This window comes from Bufo bufo, chromosome 8, assembly GCF_905171765.1.
Source record: "Bufo bufo chromosome 8, aBufBuf1.1, whole genome shotgun sequence".
Taxonomy (NCBI): domain Eukaryota; kingdom Metazoa; phylum Chordata; class Amphibia; order Anura; family Bufonidae; genus Bufo; species Bufo bufo.
In genome coordinates this window covers 205186632-205210472 of record NC_053396.1, presented here as the reverse complement: position 1 = coordinate 205210472, position 23841 = coordinate 205186632, and the positions used below count along the sequence as shown (strand labels likewise).

The 23841-nt window shown below is 45.1% G+C and overlaps 1 protein-coding gene across 1 annotated transcript in view; it reads left to right on the top strand.

Moving 5' to 3' along the window:
* LOC120978195 (complement factor B-like) overlaps positions 1-18876 on the top strand; it is a 52239-nt gene extending 33363 nt beyond the window's left edge. Inside the window, exons 11-17 of the mRNA XM_040406417.1 lie at positions 983-1083; positions 8701-8818; positions 8945-9089; positions 16447-16526; positions 16954-17057; positions 18441-18637; positions 18873-18876. Of these exons, the coding sequence (XP_040262351.1) occupies positions 983-1083; positions 8701-8818; positions 8945-9089; positions 16447-16526; positions 16954-17057; positions 18441-18637; positions 18873-18876 (749 nt within the window). The remainder of the gene's footprint in view (positions 1-982; positions 1084-8700; positions 8819-8944; positions 9090-16446; positions 16527-16953; positions 17058-18440; positions 18638-18872) is intronic.
* The last annotated feature ends 4965 nt before the right edge of the window (positions 18877-23841 follow it).

The following is a 23841-nucleotide window of genomic DNA, read 5'->3' as shown; positions in this document are numbered from 1 at the left end:
CCTGGTGGCGGTTGGGCGTGCCCCTGGTGTTGATGAATTGTATGTTACAAGGCAGGAAACGTTATCCAAGATGGCGATGACATGCTTCCAATGATGAGGGCATTTTTTCTTTTTGTAACAAGTAAACAGTTCTTTACTGAGGATAGTGGCAAGTAGGCACAGTCCTTGTCAAAGAATGCAGTAACCAATTTATCCTGATGCTGCAAATACGGGGTGAACAGTGCAGTCACTCTCTGAGTCACTTTTCCAATAAACCCATGCTTTCTCACTAATCCAGCCAAGGGGTGAAATTCTCTCTTTCTATCAATATGTACTAATACAAGCTGTGGCATGTAGTCTGTCTCTAGGGTAGGCCTGGGCACCGAAAGCCTGTAGCCGAAATGCTGTGAAGCCAAAAAGCCTTAAACGTGCATTATCTTCCCAGTCTTGTATCCAGCAAACTCCCTTGAAAAGGCTGCTGAACTATTCAGAATACATACACTATTCTTCCTTAAAGGCTGGTGTTTGGCACTGTCCCCTCTGTCTTTTGAGCTGACTGCTCCTGATACTCAATGCTGCTGCTTCTCTCCCCAACTAACCAGCCCCAGCTAGCAAATGTCACTGTGGACTGTTTGTTGACGCCATATGCAGCTCTCAGGGTGGAAACCAACAAAAATCTCTGAATTTAACTGCACAATTTAACCCCGTTATGAGTAAACCACTGGTTCACTGCAGGTGCATTCTGCCTGCTTGTGTCAAGATGCATGAAGACCTTTGTTCTGGAATAGATGTGTTGTCTGTACCTCTGTATGCTGATGTGGGAATGGTAACAGGTAAGTAGTGAGGGCTATCCTGAGGGTGCCCTGTCAATTTTTCAGTGGGATGCACAGCAACCTCTCCTATATATGCCTGTGGGTTTATATAGAAATTAGGTGGGGTCTGGGTCTCATAGGTAAAGATGGTGGCTGTTTTGTTATAAAGTATGTTTCTTCTTACATTTTAGATAGTGTAGAAATTCCTCAAATGTGTGGATTGGCCAACAATCCATCTATTAATGAAAAAGCGGAAGTTCAGTTTCCCTGGATTGCTAAAATTACCATCATGGTAAGTGACCTCTGCTACCTCTTAAGAATTAGTAAGGGAACCATTTTGCACTTCAAAACTTAAAGGGTTTCTACCAGGGTCGTACATAGAAATCTAATTGGGGTAAAAAGAGGTCTATTTTTACAGTTATTTGGGTTTCCATAAGTTATTCCATTAGGCCTTGATTCTCTAATTGGGGCGAAAAAGCAGTCTAATACTACTGCTATAGGGGTGTCCACCAGGGGCGTAGCTAGAAATGCATGGGCCCCATAGCAAAAAAAAATTATGCCCCCCCCCCCCCAGCCCCTACATATCTATCGGGCCTCCCACCACCTCTTCCAGAGCTCCCACCCAAACACCCATCCTAGATCTCCCACCGCCATGAGCAGTTTCACACTTGCAAGTAGTTTCACACTTGCGGCAGGACGGATCCGACAGGCTGAACAGCCTACCGGATCCGTCCTGCCGCAAGTGTAAAAGTACCCTTAGTCTGTCATATAAGGGCATTGGCATATACTTCTGCTGTGGGCCCCAGCAGAAGTATATGCCAATCGTCCACCAGCAAGGCAGCTGGCACTGGGATCTCCATGTTATTGGTCAGTTAATACATCAGGGACCCCCTGGCATAGCTAAATGCAAACTGGGTGATCCATAGGCAGGACTGAGTGGCTGCCCTCATCCACCAGCCCGTCCCTAATGCCAGTCAATACCCCCTTAGGAAATCTCTCAGATGTGAGAGCAGCAGCGATCGATCAGCCAGGATTAATGTGCACAGTGGGAGGCCTCCCTTAGGCAAGTGACAAACTGCCCCCCTCATTATTAGGCAAGTGACAAACTCAGCTCTGCTACATCTACAATGAGCAACTACAACAAATGTAATGCCAAACTGCAGTTCCTCTATGTGATGCCTTGGATAGCTTCCACTGGACCCATGGAACTGCAGTTTGGCATTACATTTGTTGTAGTTGCTCATTGTAGATGTAGCAGATCTGGGTTTGTCACTTGCCTAAGATTGAGGAGGGGGGGGGGGGGTTTGTCACTTGCCTAAGGCCAGGCCAGGGTAAGGGGGGCCTCCCACCCAGATTGTGCACATTAATCCTGGCTAATCGATCGCTTCTGGCCTGCTGCTGTGCTGCCTGCAGTCACATCTGATGAGAGTAGTAGTACTGACTGATATTTGTTTCCTAAAGGAGGGGGACGGGACAGGTATTGACTGGTCTGGTCTGGGGCTGCTGGGCTTAAGTTATCACTATCTATCTCACCGCCACCGCACCGGCGCTCCCACCAGGCGGGTTAGGGCCCCCGGACTCACTCAGGGAGGGAGTAGGGACAGTCACAGACGCTTAGACTGGTCTGGACCGGACCACCAGGACCCCGGTCCGGTCGGATGGTCCGTCCAGCCACTCTCACCTCAGCAGACAGGAGTCAGGCAGCGGCGCAGTCGCACTCGTCGCAGGCTCAGGATAGGAGGAGGGGAGCTCTCAGCCAGGAGAGGAGACGGAGTCAGTCAGATCAGACAGTGAGTCACTCGCACAGTCACTGGCAGCCAGCACCGCTGCACACAGCTTCCTCTTTCGTCTTCTGACCTCAACTGAAGCCGCTCCTCCTCACTCCTCCCCACTCCTCCCCACTCCTCCCTTAGCCTGCCCTGCACAGTTCAAGTAACGCACGGCCTCGCCTCTGATTTCACTCATTTATCAGCTGCGGGCCGCGTTCTCCTAGCTTGAGGGGGCCCCGTGGGCCCCCCTGACTTAGGGGCCCGGTCGCAATTGCGACCGCTGCGACCACTATAGCTACGCCACTGGTGTCCACGTTGTTTTGTAGATAAGTAATTCCATTAGGCCTTGATTCTCTAATTGGGTTGAAAAAGCAGTCTAATACTACTGCTATTTTACAGTTACTGTATAGTATGTCTGACGGACAGGTGCCAGGGCCTTTCAAGGGAGCAGTCAGTGGAAATAATTCTGGTGCTGGCAGAAGTAGCAGCAGTAGAAGGGGGAGCAGGTGGTAGCAGCAGTCACAGCGACAAGCCAGAGCTGCCAATGTCATCCAGCGGTCATGTTTTGACCAGCAACCCAGCTGTCCTTGAATGGTTGACTCGGTGTTCAACATCATCATCAACTGACATCAGACATCCACACCCACATGGCCCAGTAAAAAGCTCTGTGCCCCCACCTGTCATCAATAGTTGTGTGGGAGCAGGTGTTGTGAGCGGTCAGGGACGTGACTATGAGACTGGTGAGGGTAACATCAGTGATATGCAGACAGTAGTGGATGATGATGTAGCCGATCACATGTGGGATCCGGGGGAAGAGGGGGCTTCGTCATCATCATCATCATCAGGGGGTGAGCGTGGCAGCTTGCCTATGAGACAGCGGGAGGGTCACCAGCATGCGGCCTAGCCAGCAGGGTGTAAGTGTGGCCGTAGGCTAGCAGGGTGAAAGCAGTGTAAGGTCTGGAGCCAAACGTGCCCGAGTTGACCTTCTGCTACTCAGGAGCCTACCCGTCCGGAAACAACTAGTGGGGCATGGCTTCATAGAGGCAGCATCAGGCAGTCAGCATGGAGTAGTGGAGGTAAAATTCCCTACTCGCTGGTGTTGAAATTTTTCATCAAGTCAATGCAACGGGCGCCTCCCCCTAGGTCCCTCTATATAACGCATTCCAGGTGTAGGAAATGCTGAGTGGTGTAATAGTGAGGCCCAAATGTCTCTTTATGTGTGTCACATTACTCCTACCTGGATACAGCTGGACCCCCAGGCTTTCGCTCCGATGCAATAAATAAAGGGAATAATTGAGGGATTAAGGAAGAACTTGAGTCCAGACCTTGAGATGAAGTTCAATGGCAGCTTTACTTCGCATAAACGTTCTCCAAAACGGTTTACTGGCTTTGTCTGGGTTCCAGCAGGCTTTAGCATGAAACTGGCAGGCAAGCTCCACTCTGCTATATCTGTTTCTCTCTGACTATGTGCAATAGAGCCGGATTGGGGGCTTGCACTCTGACGCCAATAATATGCAATGGCTGGGTCAGGTGTAAATGATAGTCTATAGTTTTGTTTGTGACGCCAATTGCAGCGTGCACAGGGTGCTGTTGCAGTGCCCTTTAAGGTGTTGTAACTCACGTACCAGGTTAGGAATGCCAGAGTGGTGTAATGTCTCTGTGTGGTAATGGCAATAGTGTCAACGGTGTCTCCTACCTTGGTACGGCTGGACTCCTGGATCCTGGCTCACTTGCAATAAAATGAGTGTGTTGCTAGTAGGAGTAATTGAGGGATTTGCAGCAATAATTGAGATCCAGACTTGGAATAAAGTTCAAACTTGTCTTTACTAGATGCAGCTTTCATCCAAGTGAGATACAGCATTAGTCTTTGGTCCCAGCAGGTATTGGCAATGTGTGGCAGGAATATACTTTATATTCTGCCCTATCATGTGCCTGGAGCTTTTGCAGGAAAGGGACGTCTGCTTAGTAGCTCTGTAAAGTGGCAGGAATTTATCTTCTGCTCTATCTATCATCTGCTGTCTTGGGAACTGACTTGCTGAGGAGGAATTTGGCTTCTCCTGGGGTCTCTGGACGATACTCACAGTTATTGTCTCAGGGTATGCTTCTTCCTGGAATACTGGAGGTGGCTGCTTGCTTTCTTCCAGCTGAGGCTGCAAGGCTCAGGCTGGGGATGATGATCAATTGTCTCAGCCGAGACAAGATCCTGGCTTTGGATCCCTATAGCTGGGAGCTCCTACATGCACAGCCTTCCCCTAGCCAGGGTGGCTGGCACACTAACCTAACTTCCTTCCACACCCATGAGGCGGGATCTGGGTCAGCCCACTTCTGCTCATAGAGGGGGAGCTGAACTGGAATGAACTATTCCAGTTCAGATACACTAAACTGGCTTAAGTCCTTGCTGAACACATTGCTGCCACCTGCTGGTGAACATGAAAATTACAGCAATTTATACTTTACAAGGATACAATGCACATTTGTGAGGATGTGATATAAAATTACATTAGATGACAATATAAATACACTTAACAGGTTGTAGCGGGGTAAAAGTTTCGTAACACAATTCTGGTGTGTTACATATGCTGTACTGACAGGCTGGCTGTATAACTCAGCTTCTTCTGTATGCTGCACTTCACTTTGTAGTCTGACTCTAGGATATGCCAGGGAACTTTCCTCCTGGCTCCTGAGGCTTTAAGCTTTGGCCTCCAAGGCCAGCAGAGATTATGGGGCTCTGGCTGGCGTGGGCATGTCCAGCAGAGACATACCCCTGCACACCCTTCCCCCTAGCTGGGGGTAAGCTAGACTGACTCTAACTGGTTCCCACCCTTCCTGCAGGAAGTAGGTCTGGCCCACTACCCTACAGAGGGGGGTTAGAAGGGAATGGTAAGTTCCACTCTCTCTAACTATAGATCTGCCATATTTGCTGCCACCTGCTGGTGAACCAGGCACATTACATGAACAGTTACATAACATTAGAAATGCATAGTGTGGAGGACCTGGAATAAATGCATAAGATGACATGAGGTTAGACCAATAAAGACAGTAGCAAGGTGCAGAAGTGGTAACACCACTCTGGGGTGTTACATCAACAGAGAACATCAGCGTAGTCGTATGTAGATTCCGAGGGCAGAATGTGAAGAATGTCCAGGGCACCACGGCCACACGTCAACACATGGAGCATCACCAAAAAGTGGCCTGGGAAAACCGTGGCACTAATATTGAGGTACAGCCTGAGGCATCTCCTAGTGGCTCGAAACCCCTTTTCCAGCAGTAAAGGCTCCACCACCTCAGCAGAAAGAAGCTGTATTTCCTTCCCATAGTCTACTGGTCCTGATGCTCCTGCTCCTCGTCCTCCTACTCCTCGTCATGCATTTCCCAGTAATCAATCAACTAGGTGATTGCAAAAAAAAACAGTATGCGTGCACTCATCCAATGGCGCAGAAGCTGAACGTGCTTCTGGCCAAGATGCTGGTACTGCAGTCCCTCCCTTTTTATGTGGTTAACTCTTCACCTTTCAGAGAATCGGTGGCTTGTGCTGAGCCGAGGTGGAGAGTCCCAAGCCATCTTCTCCAAAAATGCTGTACCAGGCCTGCACATGTATGTTGAGTAGAAGGTGGGCCAGTCATTGAGTCTCATGGTGTCTGGTACAGTTCACGGCAGGGCTGACGTGTGGAGCTGTAACTATGGTCATGGACAATATAAGTCCTTTACGGCCCACTGGGTAAATGTGGTTCCTGGCCAGGCACACCAGCAACTTGGGCAAGTGACAGCAATGCTGCTTCCACGTTCTCAAGCTGTGAATCCTGCGCCAATGTTGTACTCTGCCTCCTCATCCTCAACCTTGTTCTCAGCCTCCACTGTAGCCACAATTCAGAGTGGTCCTCCAGTATACCACCTATGTAGAGCACGGAGGTGTCACACTGTTTTTCACCTGGCCTACCTGGGGAAACAGAGTCACACTGGGGAGGAACTGCTCAGTGTCATTAACCAAGAAATTGAATCTTGGCTGTCTCATCACCAATTGAAGATCAAAACCATAGTCACCGATTATGGGAAGAACATTGTGCCGGTGCTATGTCAAGTAGGGCTGATCCATGCACCCTGCATGGCACATGTTTTTAATATGGTTGGAAATCGTTTCCTGAAGTCTTCTACCCACCTGCAAGATGTCTTGAAAATGGCCAGGAAACTGTGCATGCACTTCAGCCACTTTTAACCTGCAAAACATGCCCTCTTGAGCTGCAAAAGTACAATGGTGTTCCCCAACATTTCCTGATATGCAACGTTTCCACACATTGTAACTCCACCCTCCGCATGTTGGACCGACTATATGAGCAGAGGAAGGCTGTGAACGATTTCTTGATGATGCAGATGGACAGGAGTACTCCCCTGTGTAATTTCAACATTAGCCAGTGGCAGCTCATGCGTGATATCTGCCGTTTGCTTAGGCCCTTTGAGGAGGCCACTTTATTTGTCAGTTGCCAGGACTACGGGATGAATTATGTCATTCCACTCCTTCATGCGCTGGAACAGATGCTAATAAATCTGGCTGGCCAGGGGACAGGAGACGTGGCTCCTACATCTCATGGTCACCTGAGCCCTGTGGAGTCTGAACTTGAGGAGGAGGAGGAGGACATTCGCACAAGCAATGTATACAGAAATAGGTGGTTTATCAGCACAAGTAAAAGGAGAAGAGCTGGAGTGTGGCATCAGAGCAGGTGTTTAGTGCGGCGGGTGGCATAGTTATCCCAAAGAGAACTCGCCTTTCAACACAAAATGTTGAGAGACTAAACTTTGCAAAGATAAATCAGGCATGAATCCACACGCCAGTGCCTGATAAATCAGACTAGATAATTCTGGCAGCCTCACCATAAACATTGTGAAAAATGGCCCATTACTCCTGGCCATCATTATTCTGATGTTGCCAGCTGCCTGATGCTACACACCTGTTGCCTCTGCTGCCATCTTCTCCTACTGCCACCATCTTGTGCTGGTACTGCCACTGCTGTTGCCACTTCCCCACTCTGTGACCTGGCCACTATGATGACTCCTCATGCTGTTGCCACCCTCACCACTCTGTGAATGGGCCACTATGATGACTCCTCATGCTGTTGAACTTGCTATATCTTTTTGCGGAACGGACGGATGGCGAACCCATTCAAGTGGTCGATTTGCGGTCCACAGCACGGGCACGGAGGGGCAGTGGTCGTGTGAACGAGCGCTAAGTGAGAAGCCTCATGTGCTTGCTTCTCAGATTACTAGGCCTCAGTCCCAGAGAATCACCAACTCTGAGAAAGCTACAGAGGAAAATCTCTTCTTCACAGTACTCCAGATAAAGGAATGAGAAAGAACCAAGAAGGTCCAGAACCTGCATGGCCAGGCATTAGAGTAAAAGAAAGATAGAAGGGAAGGATACTATAATCTGCATCCTTACTTACATCCATACAACATCTCCAGCTATTGCACCTACATCTCCTGCCTTGCAACCACACTAAACCCACAACATCAATGATACCCTAGCTACCATCGAGCAGGAGTAGATTTTGTTCCCCTGTCCTACAGCCTGAAATTGCTGATAATAGGACAGAGTAGAGTGTATTTAACTGTCCTACAGTCATCATGTCCTCCACCTGACTTGGCTGATAACAGGGAACAATAGATTTTTATTCCTCTGTCCTCTTTGTACAATTAGCAATTTATACGATAAGAAAATGTAAATTACAATATACTGTGCAAATTTAACCTAGACAACGGTTTGTAGAGACAGTCAGTGAGAGAAAATGTAGTAATGTAGTTCATATTAAAGGGCTACCACTGTGAAGACCACCCCATCGCTTTGAAGATATTATCATCACTAACTGTCCCCAGTTGAGATCACAATCTAAGTTCCCTATCAGGATGTCTTTGGAGTGTGCGAGGAAACTGAAGAATCTGGAGGAAACCCACGCAAACACAAGGAGAACATACAAACTCCATGCAGATGTTGTCCTTGGTCAGATTTGGACCTAGGACCCCAGCACTGCAAGGCACCACTGCTAACAACTGAGCCGGTCCTGTCCCATTAATTATCATATATTCAGAAGAATTGCTATAAATCACACTTTTTGATATTTTTTTCCTTTATTATTATATTTTTATTATAGCGTCTTGGTTCTCAAGAAACATGTAAAGGCTCTATCATAAGCAGACATTTTATATTGACTGCGGCTCAATGCTTCCATTTAGATGAAGGATTCCATACTATCAGCGTTGAAGTAGGAGGTAAGTGCTCCCATCGATTTCATTCAAGTTCCAGCTATTGTCCACCTACAACCTCCAATATGTTCTCTAGCAGGGATGTAAGTAGAGGACTGCGTATGTTACCCTATTTTCTTCCATTTATTGTAGGTAGGGAATACAAAGCAAAGAACCTCCACCGTCATAATAAGTACAACCCAGCTGGCAAACAGGACAAGAAAGTGGAGATATCCTTTGATTATGATTTGGCTCTCATTGAACTACAAACTGGGATAGAATTTTCCACAAAAATCAGGTAAAATAAGTGATTTCTTTTTGCACTTTATGTTCAATTGAACAATAACATTTCAAGCGATGTTGTCACAATCATCAAATTATTGGGCACCACAACTAGCAATAGGGCACAGGGACTGATGTTAATATGGAGGCCTTGGGATTGTATCTTCTATGGAGAGTGGCACTGTTAGGGGAGCACTGTGGGTGGATGAGAAGGTGACCATGAGGCACTATGGCAAGCTTTGTCACGAATCGCTATAAATCAGGTATACCTGGGCCACTCAGGATACGGCCACACGAGTGGCTGCGGTCGGGTTGTGGCCATGCTGAAGAACCGCACAGCTAATAAACCCGCAGTTGCCTTTCATTTATTAATGAAGACTGCACTGTATAGTCGGTCTTTATTGTTAATGACCGTGCGGCGCCTTTAATGCAACTTTAAACAGGGGCTGTTGCTGGTATGGGGTTTGGCTGGTTAGGTGGGGGCAGAATATGATCCAGACATGTGTGTGTGTATATATATACAATGCCTTGCAAAAGTATTCACCCCCATAGACTTTTTTTGTGTTTTGTTACATTACAGCCTTAAGTTCAATGTTTTGTTAATCTGAATTTTATGTGATGGATCAGAACACAATAGTCTAAGTTGGTGAAGTGAAATGAGAAAAATATATAAATAAAACTATTGTTTAGAAATAGAAAACCAAAAATTGGCATGTGCGTATGTATTCACCCCCTTTGTTAGGAAGCCCATAAAAAGCTCTGGTGCAACCAATTACCTTCAGAAGTCACATAATTAGTGAAATGATGTCCACCTTTGTTCAATCTAAGAGCAACATGATCTGTCATTACATATACGCACCTTTTTTTAAAGGCCCCAGAGGCTGCAACACCTAAGCAAGAGGCATCACTAACCAAACACTGCCATGAAGACAAAGGAACTCTCCAAACAAGTAAGGGACAATGTTGTTGAGAAGTACAAGTCAGGGTTAGGTCATAAAAAAAATATCCAAATCTTGGATTTGATGGGCTCCTGGGGATCATCAATCATAATCAAATGGAAAGAACATGGCACAACAGCAAACCTGCCAAGAGACGGCCGCCCACCAAAACTCACGGACCGGGCAACGAGGGAATAAATCAGAGAGGCAGCACAGAGACCTAAGGTAATCCTGGAGGAGCTGCAGAGTTCCACAGCAGAGACTGGAGTATCTGTACATAGGACGACAATAAGCCGTACGCTCCATAGAGTTGGGCTTTATGGCAGAGTGGCCAGAAGAAAGCCATTACTTTCAGCTAAAAACAAAAAGGCACGTTGTGAGTTTGCTAAAAGGCCTGTGGGAGACTCCCAAAATGTATGGAGGAAGGTGCTTTGATCTGATGAGACTAAAATTGAACTTTTCGGCCATCAAAGAAAACGTTATGTCTGGCGCAAACCCAACACATCACATCACCCAAAGAACACCATCCCCACAGTGAAACATGGTGGTGGCAGCATCCTGCTGGGGGGATGGGACTGGGAAACTGGTCAGAGGGAAAGATGGATGTGCACGATTTGAGGCTAGGACGGAGGTTCACCTTCCAGCAGGACAATGACCCCAAACACACTGCTACAGCAACACTTGAGTGGTTTAAGGGGAAACATGTAAATGTGTTGGAATGGCCGGGTCACAGCCCAGATCTCAATCCAATAGAAAATCTGTGGTCAGACTTAAAGATTGCTGTTCACAAGCGCAAACCATCCAACTTGAAGGAGCAGTTTTGCAAGGAGGAATGGGCAAAATTCCCAGTGGTAAGATGTGGCAAGCTCATAGAGACTTATCCAAAGTGTTTTGGAGCAAAAGGTTGCTCTACAAAGTATTGACTTTAGGGGGGTGAATAGTTATGCACATTGACTTTTTCTGTTATTTTGTCCTATTTGTTGTTTGCTTCGCAATAAAAAATAAAAAAAATCTTCAAAGTTGTGGGCATGTTCTGTAAATTAAATGATGCAAATCCTCAAACAATCCATGTTAATTCCAGGTTGTAAGACACCAAAATACGAAAAAAGTCAAGGGGGGTGAATACTTTTGCAAGGCACTGTATATATACAGTACAGACCAAAAGTTTGGACACACCTTCTCATTCAAAGAGTTTTCTTTATTTTCATGACTATGAAGGCATCAAAACTATGAATTAACACATGTGGAATTATATACATAACAAACAAGTGTGAAACAACTGAAAATATGTCATATTCTAGGTTCTTCAAAGTAGCCACCTTTTGCTTTGATTACTGCTTTGCACACTCTTGGCATTCTCTTGATGAGCTTCAAGTGGTAGTCCCCTGAAATGGTCTTCCAACAGTCTTGAAGGAGTTCCCAGAGATGCTTAGCACTTGTTGGCCCTTTTGCCTTCACTCTGCGGTCCAGCTCACCCCAAACCATCTCGATTGGGTTCAGGTCCGGTGACTGTGGAGGCCAGGTCATCTGGCGCAGCACCCCATCACTCCCCTTCATGGTCAAATAGCCCTTACTTTCAAAGTTTTCCCAATTTTTCGGCTGACTGACTGACCTTCATTTCTTAAAGTAATGATGGCCACTCGTTTTTCTTTACTTAGCTGCTTTTTTCTTGCCATAATACAAATTCTAACAGTCTATTCAGTAAGTAAGGGCTATTTGACCATGAAGGAGAGTGATAGGGTGCTTCGCCAGATGACCTGGCCTCCACAGTCACCGGACCTGAACCCAATCGAGATGCTTTCGGGTGAGCTGGACCGCAGAGTGAAGGCAAAAGGGCCAACAAGTGCTAAGCATCTCTGGGAACTCCTTCAAGACTGTTGGAAGACCATTTCAGGGGACTACCTCTTGAAGCTCATCAAGAGAATGCCAAGAGTGTGCAAAGCAGTAATCAAAGCAAAAGGTGGCTACTTTGAAGAACCTAGAATATGACATATTTTCAGTTGTTTCACACTTGTTTGTTATGTATATAATTCCACATGTGTTAATTCATAGTTTTGATGCCTTCAGTGTGAATCTACAATTTTCATAGTCATGAAAATAAAGAAAACTCTTTGAATGAGGTGTGTCCAAACTTTTGGTCTGCACTGTCAGTACCAGAAACCTCCACTAGAGGTCAGTGGAGCACCGCAAGCACTGCAAGTTTGGCCTACAAAAGGCAGGAGCACCCTCATATGTCCTTCAGCAGCAGCAGCAGCAACGAGGGGGACTTCAGATACCTCCTCTAAGGAGCTTCCCTTCTGAAGATAAAGAAAGAGGAATCATAGACTAACCAGAGCCACAACATGGACTGGACTTGATGGGTGAAGACGTGTTGGCCTATTTTCAATTTTATTGCCCCCTGTTTGTTTCTCACCCAGATGGACATGCTTTGTTAGGACTCCGCCCATCTTCAGTAACTTCATGTCCCAAGTTGCGCCTAACAGTGCCAATTCCTTTCCCCCCCTTCTCAGGTTGAGGGGGAGCCCTCTTTTGCTAAAAGGGTTCTCATTACAATTGCTGCTACTTTATATCATACTCCATGTGGATTACAAATAATGACTTTATTACCTCATGTGGATTACAAATGACTTTTGCACTATTTGTTCCAGTTTGGTGCACTTGATCCACCAGCACTTAAAGAAAAAGTTGTTCATTAACTTTTTATTCCCATAAGGTATGCACCTCACACAATTTGATTTTAGGGTGCTTTTAAAAATATCCCATTTTGTGGCTGTATTTTTATCTTTGAGGACTTTGTCCCAGTTAGTTATGCCTATGGCCTCTCTTAGTTGGCAAAATTTAGCTATTTTGAAGTTTGGTATTTTTGTTCCTCCCTGAAGAAACACTCTATTTAATGGCAATTGGAAGGTTATTACTTTATGGTCACTATTCCAAGGTGTCCCCCAATCTGGACATCTGTCAGGTCTATTGGTTAATGGGTGAGCACTCAGGCACTTGGACTTGATAAAATTTAATTAAATCAATTTATTAATACATGTACTAGTCATAAAATCTATTAAGATAAATGTAAAACATAACATAAAATGGAATCACCAATGGGAATCAATATGCTGAATTTCCACACTTCAAATAAAGTCTTTACAATGTCCAAACAGTGTGGACTGACAAGGCAGGTGGCTGGACGCAAATCCACTACCAGAGTGTCAATTCCAGAGTGTCAATTCTCAGGTATGGTTATCAGTCCTTATCCCATATATGGAACACATCAGGCACAGATAAATATCCAAAGTATGCTTAGGATGATAGTGCTTATCTCCTCCACAGAGTTTTCGGTGCAGTATGATTTTGACGTTTTTCGCAAGCTTAATAGCTATAGGTATTAATCATAACCTCCGGTGAGAGTCAATACTTTGAGGAGGAATAGTTCTTACCTTCCTTCCTATCCACACGAGTAGCAGGCGGTGCAGGTTAGTGCCGGCGTCACGCTTCAAACTGTTCGCGCTGGCTGTCCCGAACTATCGCGGGACTTGGTTAGTCCGTGCGTGGTGATCCTCCGGCTGGAACAAGGAAACTGCCTGAGGCCTGAGGAAGGGAAGGCTAATTCCCGAAACGCGTCTGGTCCGGACACCTGTGAGCAGTACCTCCGTGATCATTAGCGTGGCCACGCTACTTGCAACTGCAGTCGCAGTAAACTCTACAGGAACGAACAAACACAGACCAAAAAGGCAGTTTCCTTGTTCTAGCCGGAGGATCACCACGCACGGACTAACCAAGTCCCGCGATAGTTCGGGACAGCCAGCGCGAGCAGTTTGAAGCGTGACGCCGGCACTAACCTGCACCGCCTGCTACTCGTGTGGATAGGAAGGAAGGTAAGAACTATTCCTCCTCAAAGTATTGACTCTCACCGGAGGTTATGATTAATACCTATAGCTATTAAGCTTGCGAAAAACATCAAAATCATACTGCACCGAAAACTCTGTGGAGGAGATAAGCACTATCATCCTAACCATACTTTGGATATTTATCTGTGCCTGATGTGTTCCATATATGGGATAAGGACTGATAACCATACCTGAGAATTGACACTCTGGAATTGACACTCTGGTAGTGGATTTTCGTCCAGCCACCTGCCTTGTCAGTCCACACTGTTTGGACATTGTAAAGACTTTATTTGAAGTGTGGAAATTCAGCATATTGATTCCCATTGGTGATTACATTTTATGTTATGTTTTACATTTATCTTAATAGATTTTATGACTAGTACATGTATTAATAAATTGATTTAATTAAATTTTATCAAGTCCAAGTGCCTGAGTGCTCACCCACTACTTTCTTATCTATTAGCTACTTGACCAGAGGGTGGGTGTCCCTCTAATTTGGGTTAGCAGCACCTGATTCCATAATCCTCTTGAAGTGAGCCACCATATTGTACTAATATTCTATTGGTTAATACTAAGTCCAATATGGCCGTCCCTTTAGTCGGGTCCTGAACCAGTTGGGAGAGGTAATTGCCTTTGGTTATTGCCAAGAACCTGTTTCCTTTATGAGATGTACAGGTTTCAGTTTCCCAGTCTACATCTGGGTAGTTGAAGTGCAGCGTACTCAAGTTAGGTTTAGAAATGTTCCTGGGTGTTGTAGTGCAATAGACACTAACCTGAGACGGCTGACTCTCTGCAAGGGCAGGTGATGATAAGTAATGTTCGTGACGCCAGTGCCAATTAAACGGTGGCACGCCGTTTGCTGATAGCAGGAATAACTGAGGAACCACGTGATGTTAAAACAGAATTCAAACTTTAGTAGTCATCATACAGGGACATAGATGGAAGCGCAGTTCCTTTGCAGACAGCTGGTTTCAGTACATTTGATGCAGGCAATATATATAGCAAGGTGACATTCAGAGTGTTAGACACAGGATTTGTAGTACAGGCAGCTTGCACTCTATTCCTGACTGATCCTGGAACATAGAAACTCTTCTCCAAGGCCCAATGCCCTAGCTCTGGCTTATATCCTTGGTTTTATAATGATCAAGTACCTCCTCTGTCGTCTTTAGTACCTCTTGCTTTTCTGGACTTGCCTCTGTCTCTCCCAGCACTGACTCTAGAAACTTCTGAACTTTCTCAGTGTCCTCAGGCTGATTAGCTGTGGTGTTCCTGCTTCTGCATATATATATTCGGGAGGGGAACCTTTTCCTTGGATCTGGAACCCGGTTACAGGGACTGCATTACCCTCTCCTGGTCCACAGGCTTCAGGCCTGGACTTGACTCAGACATAGTCTGATCTCTAACACAGACTAAATCCTCCTTTTCTCTCCCTGACTGGGCCTTTTATATCCTAGGGCTCCCTAGCTCCCTCTAGTGACTCAGAGCTGGAATGACACCCCTAGCAGGCCTGTACATGCACATTTTACAGTAACAGGGAAGTACATAGCATTACATTACATTTTATAAAGATGACTTATACCAACTTTTCCTTAAATAAGGGGAAACGACAGCACACAAGTGACCCTTCTGTAGTGACGGGCATTACAGTCCCCGTACACTACAGAAGTCCCCCATAATAACGACCTCATTATGATTTGCCGCCTCGTCTATCTCGTTTAGTAGTAGATTTTCTGTGGACTCTGGTATATTAGGTGGTTTATAATAAACTCCTATTAGTAATTTATTATTGTTTTTAGGCACACTAACATATGGAGTACGTATTTAATGTCTAAAATCAAACAACAATTACACTTGTGAATGTATAAATTATGGTAAAAGTGCAGGAATAAAAGCTAGCAGCATATATGAACCAAGGTTAGTATCCACTGAGGTAATAAAATGTCTATATGACAGTAATAGCAGGTCTTCCAGTTTCAAAAAAAATACACTTAATCACGTAATCTAAAGTCACACACTTAATACAAACACACACTGGAAATCAAACACGCGAACGCTCACAAACTCACGTTGTTTGTCTGCTTGTATAAGTGCAGGTCTCAAACCAGACCGCTTTTTTTTTCAAAAAAGCTGCTGTTGAACTTTATCTGAAGGTCTGGACTCAAGTTATTTCTTCAAATCCCTTAATTATTCCCCCTATTTATTGCTTCGGAGCCAAAGCCTGGAGCCAGCAGTATCCAGGTAGGAGCACCTTGACACACACAAAGAGACATTTTAGGCCGCACTATACCACTCAGCATTCCTACTAAACCTGGGTCACGATATAGAAGGCCCTGGGGGAAGGCCGCCCATTGCATAACTCCTAGAAAACCCAATTTCCAACAACATTTACATGGCTCCAGGAGAGATGGAAGCCCACTACTGCCATGCTGGATAAAGTCTGTAGTGAACGGGCCTCAGACAGTGTCATACGTATAGATACTAGATAAATCTTATAGATTCAAACTTGAATATAATTATTAGAAAGCAAATATAACTCTGCTTGCTTTTCCTGCAGACCCATATGCCTTCCATGTACATCGGGGACATCCTGGGCTTTAAGGAAAATAAAGAAATCTGTAACGTGCAGTGATCACGGTGAGTGTCAGAAGGAAGAATTTAACAAGGTAGATTTGTGTGCTTCCAGCTATAGACATGACTTCACCTTCAGGTCTAATATTCTGTTCTAATTCATTTTAAACTATATTTATAGGGATCGATGCTAATTTTCATGACACAAAGCCAAAATCTCTGCATTCTCTGCCCTGGTGTAAAATAATCCAGATCTGGCTATCTATAGCTTCCACTTGGAGAACCTGATTGAAGACAGATTTATCATTGAGTTCAATGGGAGTTGCATTGATCTGTTTTCTGTTAGCTCCCCCTAGTGGTGGGTGACAGCAGACAAAATCTCTAGGTCTACAGTCTAAAGTGTCATTGAGTAGAATGGAAGCGTAGTAATCTGATATTAAAAAAAATGAAAAAAAACTAAGTCTTTGTACCCATAACATTTTATATTTTCTAGAAAAGGAAATCCTCTCTTCAGAATTGGTGAAGGCCATGTTTTTTGCGGAGGAAAGTAGAAATACGTTGGAGAGGAAGGATGTGTTGATAAAGCGAGGGAATAAGGTAATGAGTATGTTTTGTGTTGAATACGGCCACAAATCCCATCCTATTGATTTCTATGCCGCTGATTTGAATTCCTGCATTGCAGAAGTGTTAGCTCTTGGCTCGCATTTTGCACTGATCAGTCAGTGTGTCAGAAACGGATCAAAATACATATGAAAAATTGAAAATGAGGGTCCTATTTACAGATGAGCGAATCGACTTTGGATAAAACATCCGAAGTAGATTTGCATAAAACTTTGTTCTAATACTGTACGGAGAAGGAGTTCCGTACAGTATTAGAATGTATTGGCTCCGATGAGCCAAAGTTACTGCTTTGCGAAGTCTCGCAAGACTTCCCGTAATAACTTCATGAATTAATTTGTACTGTAAAAAACTCATTTCCCGAACTCATTTTCGGTTCCAAGGTAGCACTTGGAATCGAACCCAAGTTCGGGAAATGTTTTTTTACAGTACAAATTAATTTTTTATTTATTCTCGCAAGACTTTGCGAAGCAGTAACTTCGGCTCATCGGAGCCAATACATTCTAATACTGTAAGCTCCTGCTCCGTACAGTATTAGAACGAAGTTTTATGCAAACCGACTTTGGATGTTTCATCCAAAGTCGATTCGCTCATCCCTAGTCATATTTTTCAGACTGTATAAATTGTCTGTGAACATATCCTTCAGTAGATTCCTTATGAGTATTAGGGCTCATTCACACGAACGTATGAATGAATCCGCATCCGTTCTGCAATTCAGCATTCAGAGGTGATGTGAAAGTGTTTCAGTAAAGCTGTACATGTGTGCTGAGGTCTTAAACCCTGAATTATGGCCATCCAAGAGCGGACTTAAAGGGATTATCCACCATTTCTTTCTAATATAATCAGTTCTAAATAAAAAAGGTTCTGTTTTTTTAATATATCTTTACAGTGGACGAGTTTTGTTTTAGTGACGCAGAGCTTTTATTTCCGCTGGACAGGCGTAGATTGAAAGTATAGCATGCTGTCTGCCTGCAGCCACCACTAGAGGGAGCCAGAATGGGCTATACACTGAACTCAATGACGCTTTATGCAGTCAGTTCTTAGACTCCCTCTAGTGGCAGCTGCTAGCGCATTTTTGCTTAGTGTACCTAAATCTTGAAATAAACTTTTTAAAAACAATTGTTCTTGCAATATGAATAATTTTCTTATATAATTTTATTAGTATTTTTTACTTTTCTTTGAGAAATATATGGGGGGACATTTATTAAAACTGGTATTTTAGACGCCGATCTTAATAAGCCCCTCCGCTGGCGGTTGATCCGCTAGGCCACCGACAAATAAAATTATTATCAAATGTGGAGATTTTGCATTGTACAATCAAGAGTTTTCATTTGCAATGGCAACTTCTCTTCTCCTCCACAGAGACAAGCCTGTCTAGATGATACCAAAAAAATTGATAAATTCAAGGATATTCCAGACATTAGAGACGCTGTGACTGACAATTTCTTATGTACGGGGGGAATGGAACCTCAGGTGGATCCACAAACCTGCAATGGTAAACATTCATATTCTTTTGTCTTAGAACTTACTTTGGTTGTGTTCATGACCACAACCCACCAGTAATTTAGTATTATGGTTACCAACTGCATCCCGCATCACCTCCCTACGGCATTAAAGGAAAGGGGTGAGGAATACCAAGAGGGCAGCTTGAGGAAGAGGTAGACTCCCTAACTCCAGAGCTTCTGGATGTCAATTAAGAATTGAGAGATACCCGGTCATCATTTTTTGAAGGGCCTAATGCAACCCAAAGACAGCTGTTAAATGCATCTGAGCCTCCTTTTCTTCTTGTTCCAGGTGATGGCGGAGGTCCTCTTATTGTGCAATACAAGCAACGCTACATTCAGGTAAGGCATTCCCTGCATGCATAGAGGCAACCCCTACGGTCTATGGAGGGGAAGCCACCAGCACAGGTTGGATGTGTAGTACCACAGACCTGGGAGTAGAGTAAATTGTTTTGTTATGTATGATGTATTTTATTGTTTTACTTCTGGCTGTAGCTACCAGCAAGAAATGGTTGGCAAAGGGTGACAAGGAATAGGGCTAACCACTCTGATCCTCTCATTTTGGTAAAGTGGGCATCAGGGGTCAAGTCCTGGGAAAAAAAGTGTGGGAACTCTTCTAAGATCCACTGCCACCCCGACCACCCCCCCCCCCTCTGATATATATATTTCGCAGAAAATTCTGTGCAACATAAAACGTAAACAAAAACTGGAATTTGCGCTATATGTCTGTTCAGACATAATTCGTATCTTTCATATTATAAGCTCCCCTTATATATAATTTACTTACAGTTCTGAAGACTCAGGGGTGCTGGCAGGCTTGGCCTCAGGGGTGCTGGCAGGCTTGGCCTCGGGGGTGCTGACAGGCTTGGCCTCAGAGGTGCTGACAGGCTTGGCCTCAGAGGTGCTGACAGGCTTGGCCTCAGGGGTGCTGACAGGCTTGGCCTCAGGGGTGCTGGCTCGCTTGGCCGGGCAGAAGGAGTGTGGGAGACTGTGATGCCTTATTTCTCCAAGCTGCTCTGGAAAAAGAATATTTTTCATTACACCTCAGGTCAGACCACCAATCAGACCCCCAATGTTAATCAGACCTCAGCTAACAGCCCCAATAAGATCCCCAATGTTAATAAGACCCCAATAAGACCTCAGATCACACCTCAGCTCAGACCCCAATATGAATGACCCCCAATCAGACCGCAGATAAGAGCCCCATGCCTCATAGCAGCCCCGTAGCCTCATAGCAGCCCCCAGTAGCCTCATAGCAGCCCCCAGTAGCCTCTCCATCATCCCCCAGTGCCTCTCCATCAGCCCCCAGTACCTTTCCATCAGCCCCCAGTGCCTCTCCATCAGCCCCCAGTGCCTCTCCATCAGCCCCCAGTGCCTCTCCATCAGCCCCCAGTGCCTCTCCATCAGCCCCCCGTGCCTCTCCATCAGCCCCCCGTGCCTCTCCATCAGCCCCCCGTGCCTCTCCATCAGCCCCTGTGCCTCTCCATCAGCCCCCAGTGCCTCTCCATTAGCCCCCAGTGCCTCTCCATCAGCCCCCAGTGCATCTCCATTAGCCCCCATTGGCCCCCATTGCCTCTCACCGGACCCAGTGCCTCTCCATCAGCCCCCAGTGCCTCTCCATCAGCCCCCAGTGCCTCTCCATCAGCCCCCAGTAGCCTCTCCATCAGCCCCCAGTGCCTCTCCATTAGCCCCCAGTGCCTCTCCATTAGCCCCCAGTGCCTCTCCATTAGCCCCCAGTGCCTCTCCATTAGCCCCCAGTGCCTCTCTATTAGCCCCCAGTGCCTCTCACCAGCCCAGTGCCTCTCCATTGGCCCCCAGTGCCTCTCACCAGCCCCAGTGCCTCTCCATTGGCCCCCAGTGCCTCTCACCAGCCCCCAGTGCCTCTCACCAGCCCCCAGTGCCTCTCCATCAGCTCCCAGTGCCTCTCCATCAGCCCCCAGGTCAGAGCATCTCCATCAGCCCCCAGTGCCTCTCCATCAGCCCCCAGTGCCTCTCCATCAGCCCCCAGTGCCTCTCCATCAGCCCCCAGTGCGCCCTCCCCGGTATTAAAATCATTGGTGGGCAGTGCACCCTCTCCCCCCTCCCCAGTATTAAAATCATTGGTGGGCACTGCGCCCTCCCCGCCGGTATTAAAATCATTGGTGGGCACTGCGCCCTCCCCCCCCATCATTGGTGGCAGCGGCAGTTCTGATCGGAGTCCCAGCAGTGTAATGCTGGAGCTCCGATCGGTTACCATTGCAGCCAGGACTCTAGCGGTGAGTACAAAGCCTTCACCGCTTCCTGGTCCTTTTGCCCGGCGTTAAAGACGGGCGGCCCTAAAAGGGAACGGCGTTCCTGCTATGAAAAAAGTGCAGGAACGCCGTTCCCGCAGGACTCGAGCCCTGGTGGGCATCTACCTGCTCCCTGCCAAGAGGGTATTGAGAGAAAGCAACCTGCAGAGCTCCTGCTTCTGTTACCTAATCCTCAGATGATCAAAGATATAAAGTGTCAACTAAATCCTTGAGGATAAAGCCAGCAGAGTGAGCAGCTACAACAGCATTTACAGACAATGCTGTAAGGTGAGGGACTACGGCTAAGGCACCCATCACCCAGAATGTTACTAGACCAGTACTAGCTTAGTGTATAACTGCAACCTGCCTCCAGATTCCTTGCTGGTGCCAGAGAGTAAATTGCACTTGAAATCAGCTTCTATTGAATGTATGTTAAGTTCTACGTTGCACTTACTAAAAAAAAGACTTTGTAACGTTTAACTGTGGCCTCATTCTTCAGTACTTTGTTTTCACTGCATTGATCCCCAGGGAACAATGGCCTGAGGGAGTGCACTGTGCCACAACACTTCATCAGGGCCACTAACACTCCTATCCTCTACACCAGCTCCTTAGAAGGCTGGTGCAGATCCATTTTTCTTTCTACATGGCTCCCTCTCTTCACAGAAAACCATGCAAAGAGCATGCAACTCCAGGGACATCTCTCCATTCTATTCTACAAGGGGTGACTGATCAGGTGTCGTGCTCTCTCATGACATTGGTTCAATGTAAGGGTGCTACCACACGTTCAGGTTTTCTGATGCAGTTTTTTAAGTCAAAACCAGGAGTGGATTAAAAAAGAGAAAAAAACATATGTATCCTTAACCCCTTCAGGATATCTGCCGTACATGTAGTGGGTGCCATAACCACCAGGTTTGTACACAGTGGAGACCCAGGGCTAATGTCTGCGATTGGCAATAACACCAGCTGAGATTGTGGAAGTTGTTACATTGCAGTGATAGCCTGGAGTTTGCTTGAGGCTCCGATGCCTATCACTGGTATATTCAAATACAGGCCTGCAGTTGGCAGCACTTCATTGGAATATACTAAATGCTGTATTCTGTAATGGATAAAAATACAATGATTGCTTCTTATAGTCACTTACGGTGACTTAACCCCTTAAGGACCCTCGCTGTACATGTACGGCGCTGGTGGACGTGACTTAAGGACCGGCGCCGTACATGTACGGAAGGCTGATCGGGCGGCACGGACCCGGCAGTCACTGACAGCCGGGCCCCTGCTGCATATGCCGGCATCGGTGAAAACACAGAAGCCTGAGAGATGCAGCGATTAGGCTGACAGCTATTGCAGGTTGTATTGCAATGCATTTCAGAGGGGATCAGACCCCAGAAGTTGAAGTCCCAGAATGCGGCAAAAATAAAAAAAAGTTTAAAAAAGTGTTTTCCATAAAAAAAAGTTTCAAGTAAAAAAAAAAAAAAATCCCCAAAATAAAACACAGAAAATTTAAAAAGAAAATGGAAAAAAAATAAAACCAGACATATTGGGTATCGCTGCGTCTGTAACGACCTGCTTTACACAAATATTACATGAGCCACCCCCTCACCTGAACGCCGTAGAAAAAATAAAATTAAAACTGTGCTAAAACAATAATTTTTTTGTCACCCTACATCACAAAAAGTGCAACACCAAGCGATCAAAAAGGCATATGCCCCCAAAATAGTACCAATCAAACAGTCACCTCATCCCACAAAAAATTAGCCCCTACATAAAACAATCAGGCAAAAAACTATGGCTATCAGAATATGGAGACACTAAAGCATGATTTTTTTTGTTAAAAGTGAAAAAAATAGAAAAGAAGACATATTAGGTATCGCCGTGTCCGTAACAACCAGGTCTATTAAAATATCACATGACCTAACCCCTCAGGTAAACACCTTAAAAAAAAAAAAAAACGGTGTAAAAAACGCCATTTTTTGTCACCTTACATCAAAAAAAGTGTAATACCAAGCGATCAAAAAGTCATACGCACCTCAAAATCATACCAATCAAACCGTCATCTCATCCCGCAAAAAATTAGACCCTACCTAAGACAATCTCCCAAAATATAAAAAAAAACTATGGCTCTTAGAATATGGAGACACTAAAACATGTTTTTTGTGTAAAACTTAAATAAATAGAAAAAGTATACATATTAGGTACCGCTGTGTCCGTAAGAACCTGCTGTATAAAAATATTACATGAACTAACACCGCAGGTAAACACCATAAAAAAAAAAAAACTGTGTTAAAAAAGCTATTGTAATACCAAGCGATCAAAAAGTCATATGCACCCTAAAATAGTACCAATCAAACAGTCATCTCATACCACAAAAAATTTGACCCTACATAAGACAGTCACCCAAAAAAAAATAAAAAATATGGCTTTCAGAATATGGAGACACTAAAAAATATTTTTTTTTTCAAAAATGCTTTTATTATGTATAACTGAAACAAACAACGAAAAAAAGTCATATTTGGTATTGTCGCGTCCATAACAACCTGCTCTATAAAAATAGCACATGATTTGACCTGTCAGATGAACATTGTTAAAAAAAACAAAAGGCCAAAACAGCTATTTTTTGTTACCTTGCCTCACAAAAAGTGTAATATAGAGCAACTAAAAATCAGATGTACCCTAAAATAGTACCAACAACACTGCCACCTTATGCCGTAGTTTCCAAAATGGAGTCACTTTTTTGGAGTTTTTAATCTAGGGGTGCATCAGGGGGTCTTCAAATGTGACATGGCAACTTAAAATTATCCCAGTGAAATCTGCCCTTCAAAAACCATATGTCATTCCTTTCTTTCTGCGCCCTGCCGTGTGCCCATACAGCAGTTTACGACCACATATGGGGTGTTTCTGTAAACTACAGAATCAAGGTAATAAATATTGAGTTTTGTTTGGCTGTTAATCATTGCTTTGTTAGCGGGGAAAAAATGGATTAAAATGGAAAAT